This window comes from Colletotrichum truncatum, assembly GCF_014235925.2.
Source record: "Colletotrichum truncatum strain CMES1059 chromosome Unknown Contig_0001, whole genome shotgun sequence".
In the NCBI taxonomy this organism is placed as follows: domain Eukaryota; kingdom Fungi; phylum Ascomycota; class Sordariomycetes; order Glomerellales; family Glomerellaceae; genus Colletotrichum; species Colletotrichum truncatum.
Genome location: NW_027222398.1, coordinates 2815661 through 2831751, shown reverse-complemented (window position 1 = coordinate 2831751; position 16091 = coordinate 2815661). Strand labels below are relative to the sequence as shown.

Genomic DNA, 16091 nt, shown 5'->3' with positions numbered 1-16091 from the left:
AGCCTGCCCCGGAAGTCGGAGCTAGTCATGCAAGCTGCTGCGCGACGCTGCGTAAAACTGCAGGCTGCGCAGGCAGCATCCCCCCTCGCATCACGAGGAAGCCATATTGGTGAGCAACTTCGCCATTATTGGTTACTTCGCCAGTATGCCCCCGCCCTGCGTGCTTGTAAGAGCGCAGCCCCGTAGGCGACGCAGCTTGCAATTCGAGAAGAGCGCAAATGTGCCCTTGCAAATTCATGCGGAAGGCGTTGCCTTTTGAGGAGTTGGATGTCTCGCCGTTCACTCTCTTCTGCGACTTCCGTTTCCAATGGATCGTGCTTCGCATTTGCGAAGTCATTGACAGCGTAACTCTGCCACCATGGGAATCGAAAAGATGGGCGAAAGCCAGTCAATCGGAGTCACATCTTCAGGAGGCGACGTCGTCGCATGCCGAAAAACATTAGCAGACACTTCCATACGTCCCGACGATGTCTCTGTGGATCTGGCAGCGCAGTTCTTTCGTATGCGCCGTTCAAGTTATCATTCGAGTCCCACTCAGCATGCATTTGACGATCCTCTCGCTCCGACCTCAGAAGACCGATCGCATATGACGGTCAGTCGCTCTCGTACAGACAGCCGCCCCTCTTCTTTTGAGCCGGTAGCACTATCAAACATACCTTATCGCGTTAAGGAACCGTTGCGTAACCCGGTGAAACACTCCAGGGGAACCACTTTTGCCGATAGCCATGGTCGCACCAAGGAGTTAAACGGGGATGGCCGCATTCTGAGCAAGCGCTTCTCGGGAGACTCTGGATACAGTACGGATATATATCGTCACCAGACGTCTGTCAGAATTTTGCAGGATACATATAAACATGGTCGCCAAAGACAGGAGGGTCTAGGGGCGGTCGGGGCCAAGAAAACACCCAAAGCATGGCAGCCAATTCCTGCTCTGCAGGCACCATCAAATCGACAAAAGAGGTCTCTCAGGTCCATGGAATGCTACAGCCCAGAACCGGATTCAAGCTTTCCTAACTCTCGACCCTTGTCAAGGTATACTGACGAACACAAAGCTGTTAATGACATCGACAAAACCAAGAGCTCGTCGCCCCAGAAAAACCTAGGTTGTGGAACTAAAGAGCCTGTTAGACGGCCTGTATCTTATGAAACTCCCCAACCAAAAGGTCTGAGGAGAGTAAAAGCCAAGACGACCTTGCGATCAGAAAATGCCGTCGCTCAATCCAGAACTCCAAGGCCGGAAATTCACGTCTCTTCTGGGTTTTACGACAACCCATCTGAAGACTCTCACATACCAGACTGGAGTCTGCAATCTTTGCCCAAAACACCCAAGTCAACTGCTCGAAAGAACACGCGGTCAACTACAAGCAGGGCATCTCAACAAGCCCCTGGGCAGCCAACTTCTCCAGTCGGCCAGTCCACCGATATATCTGACCCTTATTCTCGCATTTCCCCACTCGTCGAAGAACACTCGGGGTCAGCCACAGAAAGCGACAATGACTCCTCCATCGAATCGAGCGTCTTTTCAATTCCCGACTCGCCATTCCAGCCCCATCAGCTTTCAGCCGATGACCCCTTCGCAACATACATTGATGCTGTCGTTGAAAGAGTCTTCTTTCACTTCCGCGTGTGGCAAATCCGCCAAAGGGGCGGTGGGCAAGGCGGCGAAAAGGAAACGCAAAGAACCAACGCATCCACACCAGACTCACCCCTCCGCTCACGAAAGAGATCGCATTCAGACCACCCAAGTCAAACACCATTAGGGGACGACGCAGACGCCACTCCAGACTCAAAACGTGCCAAACTCCCCGCAACCGCCACAGGAAGAATGCTCGCCTGTCCCTTTTGGAAGAAAGATCCAGAGAGCCACCGCCACTGCTATAAAAAGGTTCTCAGCCGCATCAAGTACGTCAAACAGCACCTATACAGGTTCCACGAAGAGCCCATAACCTGCGTCTGCTGCGGGGCGGAGTTCGAAACCGAAAGCTCCCGTGACGAACACCTCCGCGCCCGACGCTGCCAAGTCGTCGAAGGCGGCTCTGTGCCCGAGGGTCTAACTCGCGCGCAGCGCCGCGATGTCCAGCGCCGCGCGGACCCCAGTAAATCTGAGGAGGAGCAGTGGTTCGTCATATGGGACATAATCTTCCCCGGTCACCCGCGCCCGACGTCCGCGTACATTGACAGCGACTTGTCTGAGCCCCTATCCAGCTTTCACGAATTCTACACTAGTAACGGGCCGGACATCATCATGGAGCACCTGGAGATATACGAGCCCGAGATGCGGCGGGTATACGAGCGGGTGGTTTGGAGCCAGGTCCTGGATAGGATATACGAGCAATGGGCGAAGAGGAGGGGACTGCGACGGGCTGCCGTGGGCATGATGACACCGCCGAGAACCGAGCCTTCTTCCGTTGCCGCCGAGTCGGATGGTGCGGCGAGCTTCCGTTCTATCAGTTACTACGGCGCTCCTCTTAGCTACGGGCAGTCGTCGTACATGGCTGAGACCACACTGCCCGTGTCGACTAGCAATCTGCAGTTCGCGGGTCAGGGGCTCGAAGTGCTTGGGTCCAGGGACGGAACGGACCTAGAACCGGATCCTCGAGAGCTGATTACTGACCTTGATTACTTGTTCGCGGAGTATGCCGGGAGGGACCACTCTGGGCAAGGGAGTCAATCCAGGGTGTCGTACCCAAGGTAAGGTCTAGTTCGTAAATCTTCTCGTCATGGGATAGCCGGAATGTTAAAAGTCAACTCAGAAAGATTGCGTGAACAGAGTCAAGGCCAGCGCTATAAATTAAAATTTGTGACAATGACGCCTTGTGCATTGATTTACTACTTGTCCAGTCACCCTGAACATAGGGGGTGGGGGGGTATCATATCCTCGCATAACGCCTTACAATTCGTCACCATCGTCGTCCGTGTCATAAATGAAAATGGACGTCCTGGGAGGAGTGACGTTTGCCTCGTCTTTGGCAGGCTCCTCTCGCTTAACTTCCTCTTCCTTCTTGACTTCATCCTTGACATCGCCATCCTCGTCCACAGTCTCCGCGTCGTCATCAAGAGCGACATCTTCAAGCTTGCACTCCGCCTTCACAGCTTCCTTCTTGACTCCCTCCTCCAACTTCAGCTCCTCCTTCACCGCATCCTCCGCCTGCGTCTCTGCTTTGACGGTCTCCTCTGCCAGCAACTTCCCCTCACGAATCTTGTAAAAGGCCTCGAGGCAGTTTCTCCTCTGCGCCTGCGTCCAGCTGCCGACGACTAAAGCAAACTCGGTGGCGCTCGCGAACCCGAACTCGCGCGCCATGGAGCAGAACTGTCTGCGCATGACGTCCTCGGGAGGATTATACACGTATGAAAATCCCTTGATCTTCTGCGCCTGCGCGTCAAATACCTGGCTATCCGCGAAAAGAGCGCTGTCGCCTTCAAGGTCGACGTCCGAGCTGGCCGCCATTTCCGCCTTGCGGGAGAGATGTTCCTCAATTTTGGAGGTGCCAATGACCTCCGAGTTTTCATGCGTGTACTCGACGCCTGCCGATGACAGAATGGCCTGGACCGCGTCGCTCTTGGGCTGATTGGATTTGACGGAGTCGAGGTACGCCTTTTGGTTCTTTGCCGTGAGGACAGCTGCCAGCTGGCTCATGCCGCCGTCTTCTGTGTCCGCAGGCTCTTGCTTCAGAGCGTCACCGAGTTCTTCCTCATCCTTGACCAGCTTTTCCATGTCGACGCTGGTCAATTGGATCCCGCTACCAGCTTTGGCTTCGGCAATGTTGGTTTTGTTCACGATGTCGCGAATCACGAGTTGATTCTCACGGTACGCAAACAGGTTTTCCAAACCAAAGATTTCTCCTTTTCGATCGACGTCTTGTTGGACACCTTTGAAATACCGTCGTTCAGAAGATGCCGTATAGCCGATATTTGCCTGTTGCTGCTTGTAGATCTGTCTTGCATATACGATCTCCTCGATGGTGCCGGAGGAGATGAGGCGGAAGACGTCAACGTCGCGGACCTGTCCAATTCTGTATGCTCGGTCTTGGGCTTGGAGGTCGTAGGATGGGTTCCAATGCGGGTCGACAATGACAACCTTGTTAGCCGCTGTGATGTTCAGTCCGACGCCGCCAGCTTTCGTTGAAATCAGAAAGACAAACTGCGTCGGATCAGAGTTGAAATCATCCACGGCCTTTTGCCGGTCCTCATAGCTCAGCCCACCATCCAGGTACGTCACGCTGTAGCTCGTGTTGTGGAACAAATGCTGCAAAGTACGGAGCAGCCGAACGCTGTGCGAAAAGACTAGCACTTTGTCGCCGTTATCGTGCCAGAACTTTAGCAGCTTCTTCAAGACTTTCCACTTGCCACAGAACTCGGGGTTTGCCAGGTTCACGATTGCATCTCGGTTCTCGTACAAGTACTGCCACGTATCTGGGCAACAAGTCTGCAGTGTCCGCATCTCTCTCTTCTGCTTGTCTTCTAGGTCATTTCCTGATGGTATCAGCAAGGTGAGGTGGTTTGACAGCTTTTGAAGGGTGGTGACACAGGGAAAGATGATTGACTGCCACGACGTCCCATCATCGAGCGTCTTCTTACAACACCAGCCTTGGCCAACACCTGATCCACACTCGCAGGGATCTGAAAGCGTACGAAGAAGCTCTACATCAGGTCTATTGATGAAGTTCTTGTATGCTTCCCTCTGAGCGTCGGTGAGGGGGCAGAAGACGACACGATCACTCTTTTTCGGCATTTGGTGGGCAATGAGAGTCTTCATCCTGCGCAGGAAGAATCCTGGAAGCAAGTTGTTGACGAGTTTTCTCGCGGTGACTCGAGCATCCCTCAGTTGATACAGCGTCGCATCATGCGATTGGCCTCTGGTCAAGGGCTTGGTGATGGTATTATTCCACTCAGAAAGCGTTCCGAAGTGGCCCGGGTTCGTCCAGTTCAGAAGGGTCCACAGCTCCTCGTACTTGTTCTGGATTGCGGTTCCTGTTAAGCCAATCCGACACAAGGCATTGACGTCGTTCATGGCCTTTGTGATCTCTGAGCTCCTCTCTTTCATCTGGTGACATTCATCGGCGACAACCGCATCCCATTTAACCGTGTTGACCAAGCTCATGTGGTTCTTGTAAGTCATGTAGGTCGTAATCATGATTTCTATCCGACCCGCCTTGGCTGTGGAGAGCACATCTTCTTTGCCTGGGCCATGGAAGACATCGACTTTCCACCACCCCCAGCGGTTCAGCTCGTTCTTCCAGTTCTGTATGATAGATCCTGGGCAAATGATCAATACCCTTGGATACCAGCGGCCGGGGTATTCCCGCACCTTCCGAAGTCGCTTGCGGTCGCGCTCATCGCCAGTCTTTCCAAAGGCAGCCGTGAGAAATGTAACGACTTGAACAGTTTTGCCTAGGCCCATATCATCTCCCAGTATACCGCCTCTCTGGTACACGAACAGTCGGTGTAGGAACTTGACGCCGACAATCTGGTAGTCTCGCAGATACTGCGCAATAGACGCCGGTACGATACCCGCGGAATACTCCAACTCGACCTCCTTGTACGGTCGACACGGCTGGATCTTGGCGCTCTCCTCGAATTTCGGTCGTTTCTCTAACGTCCGCACTCGCTCATCGTCGGAGAAGTTTATGTCAGAGTATTCCGGGGGAAGAAGAAGCCCAGCCTCCTTGAGCCTTTCCCGGTTGGAGTCGAACTCCCTCCTGCGGTCTTTCAAGTAGTCGGGAGCCTTCGCCACATCGTAATCATCTTCGTCCGTGGCGTCAAGATCATAGCTCGCAGCAGCACTTTTCTTGGTCGACGTCCCTTTGGCCTTGGTCTTCGCCTTTCCCTTTCCCTTTCCTTTCCCGCTGGAGGCCCGTCGACCCTTTTGTTTCTTGTGCTTGGGAAGCTCTTCGTCCGAGTCAGCGTCCCATACCTCTTTCTCCTCGAAGTCGATTTCGACCTTTCTTTTTCCGAGAGCTTTACGACTGAGGTGTTTTGTCTCGCTCACGTCTGATGCGGTATCACCGTCGGATATTACTATCGCGCTCGCCTTGTCGTGCGACCCCATTGTATGGGAGTCACATGGAACTATTTCGCAGGCATGACGCAGTTGACGATGGTGGGGTTGGAAGACGCGACGACGCGACGTGAGATGCAGCGGCTGGCTGCACTAAATGCGCTGAAGGATTGCGGCGGGTGCCTGCCTGCCTGCCTGTTGCTGCGGGGGCAGGTGCGAGAACAGTGACATACTCTTGTAAAGGAACCACTTTTAATAGTACCTCCTTAGGTATCCATCCGTATTTTGGTTTGATTGCATACTACGTACATAAACATTAGATATGCAGTGAGAGGCGCAAAGCTTTCTGCTGAATTCGCCCGGACCCCACCCCGATGTGAACCCTCCAAATGAGCGGCCATCGGTATAGTTCCCGTAACAACCACCGAAACATAGGCACCTCCATGCACCCTGTCGCTACCTAGACACAACAGCGAAACGAAGCATCGCACGAAAACCTGCAAAATAGACTTTCACTAGTCGATGATCGAAAATGATGGTTTCCATTCTCTGGGCCGCCTGGAATTAGACGCCATTACCCCGATCCCTGTTGACATGATTCAGGAAACCATGGGGATATGTACTATACATACACGCTACACAGCTTAGCGCAGTGAGCACAGCTTATTCGAAGGTTCCAACGTTATCGAGCTAGGACGAATTAAACGGAGCCGGCATTTAGGATTTGGTCCTATCTTCCTGTACATTGAAAGCTGTTTCGAGTCTGTCACCCTGCCTTTATGCTCACAGGTTCAGTGAGGTCCAATGATGGCTCTCACTCTCTGCATGCATGGCTTCAACTTTCACATGAGCCGAATGATGGTCGGGTTATGCAGGGCCTGGAGCGAGGCCTGTTAGTCGAGAATGTGCCATCCTCAGTTCACATAAATATTGTTCCGAGGGCACTGCGCTCATGTCGCGAAACATGACAAGAGGCGTTTGTCGATATTCATCTGACATTGCAGGTTCGGTATTTAAATGCTACTTGCGATTGAATAATGCCGTTCATACGGTTTTTTGGGTATCATCATTTCCATTACCATGTATCCCATGATACGAGGGTTTTCCATCCCGTTCTCTTGCGCCAAAATGCCCATAAAACCCTTTTGTGCGTGTGCGCCAAATCATGCAGTTTCGACACCCTTGATACTTTTCGTGCTCGTGTCGCCACTCCGAAGCTCCAATTCATAGGTTTCCTGGCTTCTCTTCCTTCCAGCATCATCTTGTCGCTGGACCCAATCCACATATCCGGCCTCCTCCAAGGCCTTTGCTGCGTTGGGGTCTCGAAAGGGCTCACCCTGTTCCTCATCAATGTAGCGCAAAACTATTGTTCCAAGCCAATTACCAAACCTCGCATTATTCGCCGGTGACCGAGGCTGTTGTAGTCGGTCATAGTAATCTCGTATATAGGCTCCGCGACGCCAGAATGCCCTTGTGAAAAGCGGGCTTAACGCTGGTGCAGTGACGGTGATGAGGCCGACGGCGAGTTCGCGGAAACCCCAGCGGTTGATGTTGATGACGGACGGCGCTCCGGTTAGTGTGGAAACAGCTCGCACGACTGCTGTTGATATGACGAAAAGACCCGATGACAATAGAACGCCGACTCCGATCTTGCGTCCAAGAGATACTCGAAGATGCCACAAGATTGGAACCGGGATCGAAAGGAGGGCAGCGTCGGTAATCACGTTCAGCCAGAGCAGCATCCAGAAATTTTGCGGTCGGAACGTGCATTCTGGTCCTGGCAACGGTCGTATTCGCCAGTTATCGGAATACCTGGCTTTCCTGTCAGTAGCTTCATCACTCCAGACCTGGGTGGCACTCACGGTGAACAACTCAGCGTAATAGTCAAGCACAAGGCTATGTACGACAGACCACACAGCCAGAAGAGCCCGATTAGCGTCTTGCGTCGCAGGATTCCGAGCGTCAAGCGCTTGTAAAAGAACAAAACAGTAAACTTCAATACCCCTAAGCAGACGTTTTGTTAGAGCATGTCTGCTGTAGTATGATGATGAACTTACAGATGCATCCCGGATAAGAATACCAGGACATAAACTCCAGCTTCGACCCAAGCTCGAGGATTTCGACGTCATGATCCGAAAGCTTAGGGACCATCTCGGGAGTAATGTCGATGTTCGCCCCAGTGTGATATGTAATCTGAACAATATAAACATTCAAAGTGTATAATATGAGGTACTGCGAGCGGTCAACAACAATCAACGGTCAGAATGATCGACAAAAACATACAGGCAAGGCAAGCCAGTCATCACCGCGGAACCCTCTAATTCCGACAGTTCGAAGGCGCACCGCATATCGGAGGAGGATCACAAAAACGCCAATGGCGTACCATGCCTAATGTCAAGTCATACCATCAGCCAAAAAGCCTTTCCTGCCAAGACATGTGGGGGATGGACTCACCCAGACCTCCGGTAAGTAAGTGTCGTCCTGTTCCAAGTGCACATCTGGACTTGGTCCTCGCATGATTTCGTCTCGACACGGTCGCGCATCCGCATTTCGTCGATGGCGGGAATGGGACGTGAAGCTATGGTGGAGATGCAGTTGGGAAGATGGTCAATCAGAGCAAAAAATGCGGAAGATCCAGCAAAATTTGAGAGCCGGGGAGGGATTTGGATTTTGATTAACTGAGGGGTGATCGGGGAAAGGGATTTCCGAGAAGTACACATGGAACAAATCTCCTAGTCAAGGGGTCCAACATTAGGAACGAACAAAGAAAACGCCATGGCGCATTCCACACGTTTACAGGACAGTTGATCGATCGCCGCCCGCACTACAAACTCTAATAATCTGCCACTATCGGACAAGGCCCTAGCTTCTGGGTGCTGGAACATCGAGAACATGACACTCGGGCCTCTTCTTACACAAATCGGGACATTAATCAGCGACCGGGTGCGGAGGGAAGAGGGCTTTTCCCAGACTAGCAACCAGGTCATGGATTAGGTATATGGGACGGAGTAACCAAAGGGGTATAGCCCGACCCCGTCGTTTGGGAAATACGATTCCGAGACTTCCCCAAGTATGCCTTTGTTGTAGTTTCCTGCATGGACTCTCTGTAGAATTAACTATGCGTTACTGGCTTCTTGGAGAGAACAGCCATCGGGACGCCATGTGGGGGAGATCGGGAAACATGGCTTTGACATATGTTCAAAAATAGGAGAACGTTTATACACACGTGGCCTATCCACATTGTTAAGGCTACACTACAACTTTGACGGTGCCACGACTGGCTCTGTCGTCCCCTTAGCCCTGCCGTACACGATTGCAGAGTTTCTGGCCAATCTCTCCCTACTCCCCTGTGGCTCATCCGAATGCTCGGCCGTTCCACCAAGGTTAAGCTCATGGATCGAACGAAATTTATGGCGAGAAACTATGTCGAAAGCTGCTTGGCTTTTGTCCCTGTTGGCGTCTGCATATAGTAAGACGCCAATGAGAGCTTCAGCAACAGTCCACAGAACATGCCTTGCGTCTCCAACGAGCTCCGATTGCGGTTGCCGAAGCAGAGCTACCTTGACAGCCTTCCAGGATTCGGCAGGACTCCACCTGTCAGCTTTGCCCTCAGTTCTCTCAGGCCAGTTATTCTTTTGAGTCAAGAAAGCGTCCAATGCCCCGATGGACTCTTGCCCTCCCTTGGGATGCTTCAGTGCTCGTAGGAAATCTGTTGCGAGAACATCGGTGGTGCCCTCCCAGATGGATAGCACGCAACAGTCACGGTAGAGTCTTGAGATGTTGAGGTACTCCGTCTCCTCGTTCACGAGGTATCCGACGCCACCAAGAGCTTCCATACAGCTGTAGAGTAGCGGGATTGACTTCTTGCAGACGTATGCCTTACAGAGAGGCGTCAGAACACGCAAAAGAGGTGCAATGTGTTTCTGGTCAGGCGTGATGGAGGCGAGTGCGGGTGGTAAACCAGACCTGTCTGCTTGAGGATTTTCGTCCAAGCCCAGAAGATAAGAAGTGAAGAAGGTTAGTAGCATCAAGCCATGATATTCCCCCGTCATATCTGCCAATGTTTGCATGTGCAAGGGGCTATCCGTCAGCAACATACGCCTTCCTCGTCCAGCGCCGACTTGCCTGACCTTGGCATATGCCCTTGCGATGCCCAGACCGCGGCCAACGTAACCAACAGCAGCTACCGCCGAATGAATTCTTGTAAGCGTGAGAATTGTAGCGATCTCGTTGATCCCGCGGCCCTCTTTTCCCAACAGCCATGCTCGCATACCCTCGAGCTCGAGCTCGGCTGTAGGCAGGGATTGAGTGCCGAACTTGTTCTTCAACCTCTGGATCCTAATGCCGTTGAGCTCCTGACCGGCTGCTCCTTTGGCCTTTCCAACCATAGTCTTCGCAGAAGGGTCGTGTCGCCTCATGGGAGCAAAGAAGGCACTAATGCCATTCTGAGTTCTGGCAAGTAAAACGGTCATGGCTGAGTCTGTGGCGCTGGAGAACCACTTGAATCCGGAGATGGTCCACGGCCCGAGGGGTATGTTTTCCTTGGCGTCGGCCAGGGCCGATTCCGCAGGCGGTTCGTACCGGGCGACGGTCTCTGTGAGGGAAACATCGCTACCGCCAGTCCTTTCAGTCATCCACTGTCCACTCGTCCACGCCTCATTCGGGTCCCTCGAAAGCAGATGCTGCAGTGCATTTTCCAACACTCGTCGCTGGGCCGGATCCAGGTTGCCATCGGCTAGGTGTAGTTGTATCAGCCGCGCTGCGCCATCTTGCATAGCTGACGGGCAGGGAACGTTTGATGCAGAGCCTTCCCATAGGTGCAATCTCAAGAACTGCACCACGCGCGCTGATGATCCGAGTGATGTGTCGTATCCAGTGGCGACGATGCCCTTGGCGATGCCGAAGTTTTGCAAGCTGCGCCAGCCCTCGCCGACGACAAGCTCAGACCTTGGTCTGCCGAAAGCATCCCGCCCGCTGCCTTTTAAGTAGGGCTTGTTCTTCTCGGAATCAGTAACCCAAGAAAAGACCTGATCGGAAAGGACATCCTCGCCCAGCTGGGCGATTTCGACTTCAACGCGCTCTGTCACATGGCTAGGAACGAAGACTGTGTGCTATTAGCTTTATAAATGAGTTGTTTATGCATTATTCTCACGTCGGAATGCTCTCTGGAAGCTGGCATCATCAAAGAACTGATTCGGTAGGGCGGGTAGCTCCTGAAAGAAGCCTGTGTTGGCACCGGAAGGCTTCATGATCGACGGGCTTCAAATCCTAGCGCTGACCGCGAGTAATTCGGGCCACCTTTTTTCCTCTGGAGGTTCCGAAGGGTTGGGGTTTCCAATTCCTGCAAATTTACAAAAAGTAGCCTATATCTGGCAGTACCGGATAGATGATATTAAGGTCAACTCAAGTTCCCAGAGGATTGGGAACCACGCGGGGTCGGCAACTTGTGGAGACATTACAGGGAGCTAAAGCCCCATCCGGCTCCGAGTGTGCGGAGAAGACCCCACAAAGTACCGAAAATGACCGGCGCACCGAGGTTCATAATGTGCGGGACAACCCCATAAGTCTGCTTACCTACTACTTACTACATCTCCTTCCTCCACAACCTTGAAAAGACCACCAAGTGGACGGAGCCCGGATGAACAATATTTCCCTATAATCATATTTCTCCTGGTGTGGGAAGCCGGCACAAAAGTTGCCATTTCTAGTCTTGGACAACATCATTCTCCCGATCGAACGCGTGGCCACGATCCACTTATGATCGCCAGATCGAGACCTTACATCGAAGCGACTGGAACTAGCCAGCGCAAACAGACGCTTGGCCCTGCGTAACAACAAGAGGCATCGAAGCGGCCCCAGCGCCCAAGTACCGACATGATGGCGGCGTCCTTACGGTCTCGATGCGCTGCATGAGGAATGCCACGGCGCGAAGCACTACGACAAACCGATGCAATCGAGGGCACACCGTTTCATGAGCTGCCAGTAGCTTCTTTTTTTCCGCCAGGGGTTCATGGGGTGGGATGACGGCCTCATTCGCGGGTTGAGACGGCTCGAGAGGCTTGAGATTGTGTGGCTGAAGCTGGTTGGGTAGGGGAGATTTCTTCCCACCCCCTGAAGATTGAAAGTGACGTCACATCGGCCTTGGTTAATGAGGCCCTGCTTTTTCGGACGACAGCACGTCAAAATTCTTTTCCAGTCACCAGGCTGACACTAGCCACACAGCTCACTCCATTTCGTCCTCGTGATGCGCCCATCGCTCCCGTTTACCTGCTTGTCTGTGCTGATCAGAAAAATCTGGGTCCTGGAAAGCCACATCGATCGCCACAGAATCACTATCTATGACTGTTTCTGTTGGTCGCGAGCGATGCCCTGCTTGCCGACCTTCCGACTTGTATTACTCATTTGAATACTCTTGGTTCGCCTAGGGAAGATTACGACGCTGCAGGTACCTCAGGCGATTTCTCTTGCGATGAGGTCACACCATTGAAGCGCATTTACAACACGCCATGAATATGCGCTATGCAACACGCTTGTGTTAATCTCATCACCTCCAGGCTACCTCCTGCTGGCTGAAGACCCATTGGCTGACAGCATACAAATTTCAAAATTTACCTACCACCCTAGCCTAGGCTGGGCTGACGGCGCAAATGAACGATGGGGTATCTAGTAGAGCCCAAAATAAAGGGTAGCCGTCTCATGCAGGGCAAACTATGGTGGGCATCGAATCGCAGGCCCCGCAAAGGCTTGTTTGAAACCTCACAACCGGGAAGAATATCCTCGGCGTCCTATCAAATTTCTTCTAGTCTGGTCCTCACCCTCCTGTCTGGCCATCCCTCCCTAGCCATATGACCTCATTAGGGGCCAAACTTGTAGGGCGACAAGCCGCCGTTTGCTCGTTGGCTGGGTCTCGACTCTGTAACAAAAAATGTGAACGGACTTTTAGCAGCGTGCCACGCAGCCACACGTAGCCAGCCCGGTGACGTTAATCGGCGTCTCCCTTCCCTTGTTTCCTCCCGTTTCTCTCGACGGCTCAGGTGCCGGACAACGCGAGCCATCTTGGCAGGGTCTCTGCGTGTTGCGTCCTGGCCCTGCAGGACAAGGACCCAGGGACTTGTCGTTACACCACTCTTACCTATTCGTTTGCTTTGCGCCGGCGTTCTGCGCATGTAGTGACACACACATACCGGTACATGCACACACCAAGCCGGTGAACCAGCAAAAAGCAAAAAAAAAAAAAATATGCTGTTGGTTTGCTCTCGGCAGCTGTGACGAGATGACGCCGTAGGCTTGTCTAGCCCAACAGCCAGCCCCCCAAACCTGCTTTCCAGTGAGGTCGTCATCCTGATGTGGTTCCCGTCTTTGCTCAGTTTAGCTTTCCAGGTGTAATCACACCATGATCTCCTCCATTCTTGGCCTATCCAGTGAATTTTGATAAATAGACTATCCATCTCTTTCCCCATCCGTTCAGACATTTGCTACTTATCAGACCAGCCAACAAGCAGATCAGCAAACCTCCCGCTCACAACCACCAATCATCCCAACTCTCAACAACCAACCAAACCTTTTTTACTCTTTCTTGAGAGAGAACTCAGTCAAGATGGCCTTTGACCGTATTGCCCAATTCATCCTCCGCGCCGCGGAACTGGCCTTCGCCGCCATCGTCACCGGTATCACTGGTGCCTACCTCCACGCCAACGACCAGGCTTCGTCGTGGGACAATGGACGCTTCATCTACACCATTGTCGTTTCCAGCATCTCCATGCTGTTTGCGCTGATCTGGCTGCTCCCGTTCTCCGGCAGCTTCGTCCACTGGCCCATGGACTTGTTCCTCAGCATCCTCTGGTTTGTCTCGTTCGGTCTGCTCGTCAACGTAAGTCGCTGTCTCCTGAACTCCAAACCGTAACCTGCTCGAACAACCAAAACTAACGTACACTTTAGCTTATTGGTGACGGCTGCGGTCCCGTTTTTGACTGGAGCAACGTCAGCCCCCGCGGCGACTCCTGCGGACGCCACAAGGCCAACATCGCCTTCACCTTCCTCTCCGCCATCTGCTGGCTCGTGTCTGCCCTCATCGGCCTCTTCTGGGTCCGTCGCCGCACCGCCGTTGCCGACAGCCGCCCCGTCCACTCCCGCCGCCGCTGGTACAACTCCCGCGTCTAAGCGACGAGTGTGACATTGAAAGTCTTATCTCGCAGTGACGCTTTTTTGTGATTGGCGTCATTCGCTTGCAGGAGATACGCGGCGATAATCAGTATTTCATTTTCACAATGTAAAAGATTTGAATCCTTGATGGATCGGGAATCTTTGACTGTGGACGGAGTTGTATGATTTTACTTGGAAGTTGTTTCCTTTGTTGTCTACGAAGTATATGAAAGGATGGGCTTGAGGCTTCTCGGAAGACTTGATACCCTGTAATAGCCGCGCCCTTGTAACATACCATTTACTTAATATCACCTATTACTCTATTTGACTTGACTTGATATCGAATGCTAGTGACATTGATTTTAAAATATCACAGATTTCATATCGCCAGTTGGCCCGCTTACTGAAACTTTACTATTCAAACCTATATAGTTTGTCTTTTTTCACTTATACCTTTGCTACCAATAAATAGATTGTTGAAAATAATAGAAATAAAAATGGTGGATTATTTGTATTGTATTAACACGGGATACAATCGAGATGCAAAAAATTTTTACAGTGTATAATCTTCTCCGCTTTTTATGATGATTTCCTCATTTTGATTATTTGTCCAAAGTGTCCGCAGCAAGCCTAAAACGAATGCTGCACACAAGTCATGTCCAGTTAGACTTCAAAGGGCCCCGCCAAGACATCCACCGACCTGGTGGAGGACAGTGGAGGGGGGGCCCGACACCGATACTATAGTAAAGGACGGCTCCACACACGCGGGAACGGGTAGGGCTTTGCGGCGCTGACAGCTGGGGCGATCCGGGAAAGCGGGTCTCGTCCCCCCGGGGACGTGGCTTCTGCGGCTTCTCAACGTCGCCGTCTACACTACATCCGGCGAATGCTCTGGATGGCCCTGTTTAGCCCGCTTCATGCAGGAGCCCACCACCTAGTCCACCTTCCAGCATGCATACCATTTGTTAAGATGGATGCACTATGCTACAGGTTTTGCACCCACAGGATGATTATAAAGGCAACTTGTTTGCAAGAACTGGGATGGATAGAGCTAGTGTGGTACTATGAAATTGATCGAGATCGATGTTGATACACTTAGGCTATGAAGCCAGAGGGTTCAGAGTAAAAAGCACAATCCTGTCTGTCTGTGGATACCTCCAGAAGCAAAGGACGTGCTGTTTAAGGACCGAGGGGGCTTCAACTTTCCAGCATAGTTAGGAATGCGTCACGTAGCTGATGTACTCAGGAAGCTGTCGATGTTTCCTTTTGATGGAAAACAGTTTCAAACGGATCATATCAGTCTCCTATCACAATGCTTTCATCACGCGAATGTACCAAGGAGGAGGGGACACTTGATCAGGCGGACAGTCAGTCCGGCGTCATTCGCAAGCTTCAACGAACTGGAACGAGACCATCACAGATCCAGGTTAATGTATGTTTCGGGTGCTGCCGCTTAAGCGGTTGAGAAAGGTAATGGCGCACTGAGGCTGTGAAACATTTGAGCCTGGTGGTCGCAGGCGTTTGTTCCACGTCAACCGCCACGTTCAACAAATGACGTACATGCGAATATCGAAATGAAGAACAGAGGCGGGAAAAGACAGGAGGCGGCAAGTTTGAAGCCAATCGCAACAGGGGGCACACCTGTCGTAAGCGAGATGAAGAGTTGGTGCAAGTGCCAGAGGAGACCAAATTAGGCCAAAGCAAAAGGTCCAGCCAAGGCCCTGTACCTGGACGAGAAAATGGCGCTGTCGGCCCTGGGGGGATGATGGGGGGCCACGATGCCTCGGTTGCATGATACTCGCTGACCGCCTCGTATCGGTTGCCGCCACGCCGTTCCGAAAGCAGCATCCCATCTCCGCGAGGCATCTTTGCCGCTGTGGAGGAGGATTGCCGATGAAGATGGCTCTCGTGACTGATTTCCATAAACTTTGGACCGCTCCAGAACGTAGGG

The 16091-nt window shown here is 52.3% G+C and overlaps 5 protein-coding genes across 5 annotated transcripts; 2 read left to right on the top strand and 3 right to left on the bottom strand.

Annotated features, from left to right (window-relative positions):
• Positions 1–358: 358 nt before the first annotated feature.
• On the top strand, positions 359–2695 carry CTRU02_200730 (uncharacterized protein; the record flags this gene model as incomplete). Its single annotated transcript, XM_036718740.1, has 1 exon — positions 359–2695. The coding sequence occupies one exon, from the start codon at positions 359–361 to the stop codon at positions 2693–2695; it is 2337 nt and encodes a 778-aa protein (XP_036589740.1).
• A 195-nt stretch (positions 2696–2890) lies between these two features.
• CTRU02_200729 (Switch 2) lies at positions 2891–6049 on the bottom strand (the record flags this gene model as incomplete). The annotated part of the gene is made up of 1 exon (XM_036718739.1): positions 2891–6049. One exon carries the CDS (start codon positions 6047–6049, stop codon positions 2891–2893), a length of 3159 nt encoding a protein of 1052 aa, XP_036589739.1.
• Positions 6050–7161: 1112 nt separating this feature from the next.
• Positions 7162–8515, bottom strand: CTRU02_200728 (uncharacterized protein; the record flags this gene model as incomplete). The annotated part of the gene is made up of 5 exons (XM_036718738.1): positions 7162–7810; positions 7861–8002; positions 8056–8230; positions 8282–8386; positions 8453–8515. The coding sequence occupies 5 exons, from the start codon at positions 8513–8515 to the stop codon at positions 7162–7164; spliced, it is 1134 nt and encodes a 377-aa protein (XP_036589738.1).
• A 737-nt stretch (positions 8516–9252) lies between these two features.
• On the bottom strand, positions 9253–11247 carry CTRU02_200727 (acyl-CoA dehydrogenase; the record flags this gene model as incomplete). Its single annotated transcript, XM_036718737.1, has 2 exons — positions 9253–11102; positions 11151–11247. The coding sequence occupies 2 exons, from the start codon at positions 11245–11247 to the stop codon at positions 9253–9255; spliced, it is 1947 nt and encodes a 648-aa protein (XP_036589737.1).
• A 2348-nt stretch (positions 11248–13595) lies between these two features.
• Positions 13596–14158, top strand: CTRU02_200726 (uncharacterized protein; the record flags this gene model as incomplete). The annotated part of the gene is made up of 2 exons (XM_036718736.1): positions 13596–13868; positions 13937–14158. The coding sequence occupies 2 exons, from the start codon at positions 13596–13598 to the stop codon at positions 14156–14158; spliced, it is 495 nt and encodes a 164-aa protein (XP_036589736.1).
• Between the last annotated feature and the right edge of the window lie 1933 nt (positions 14159–16091).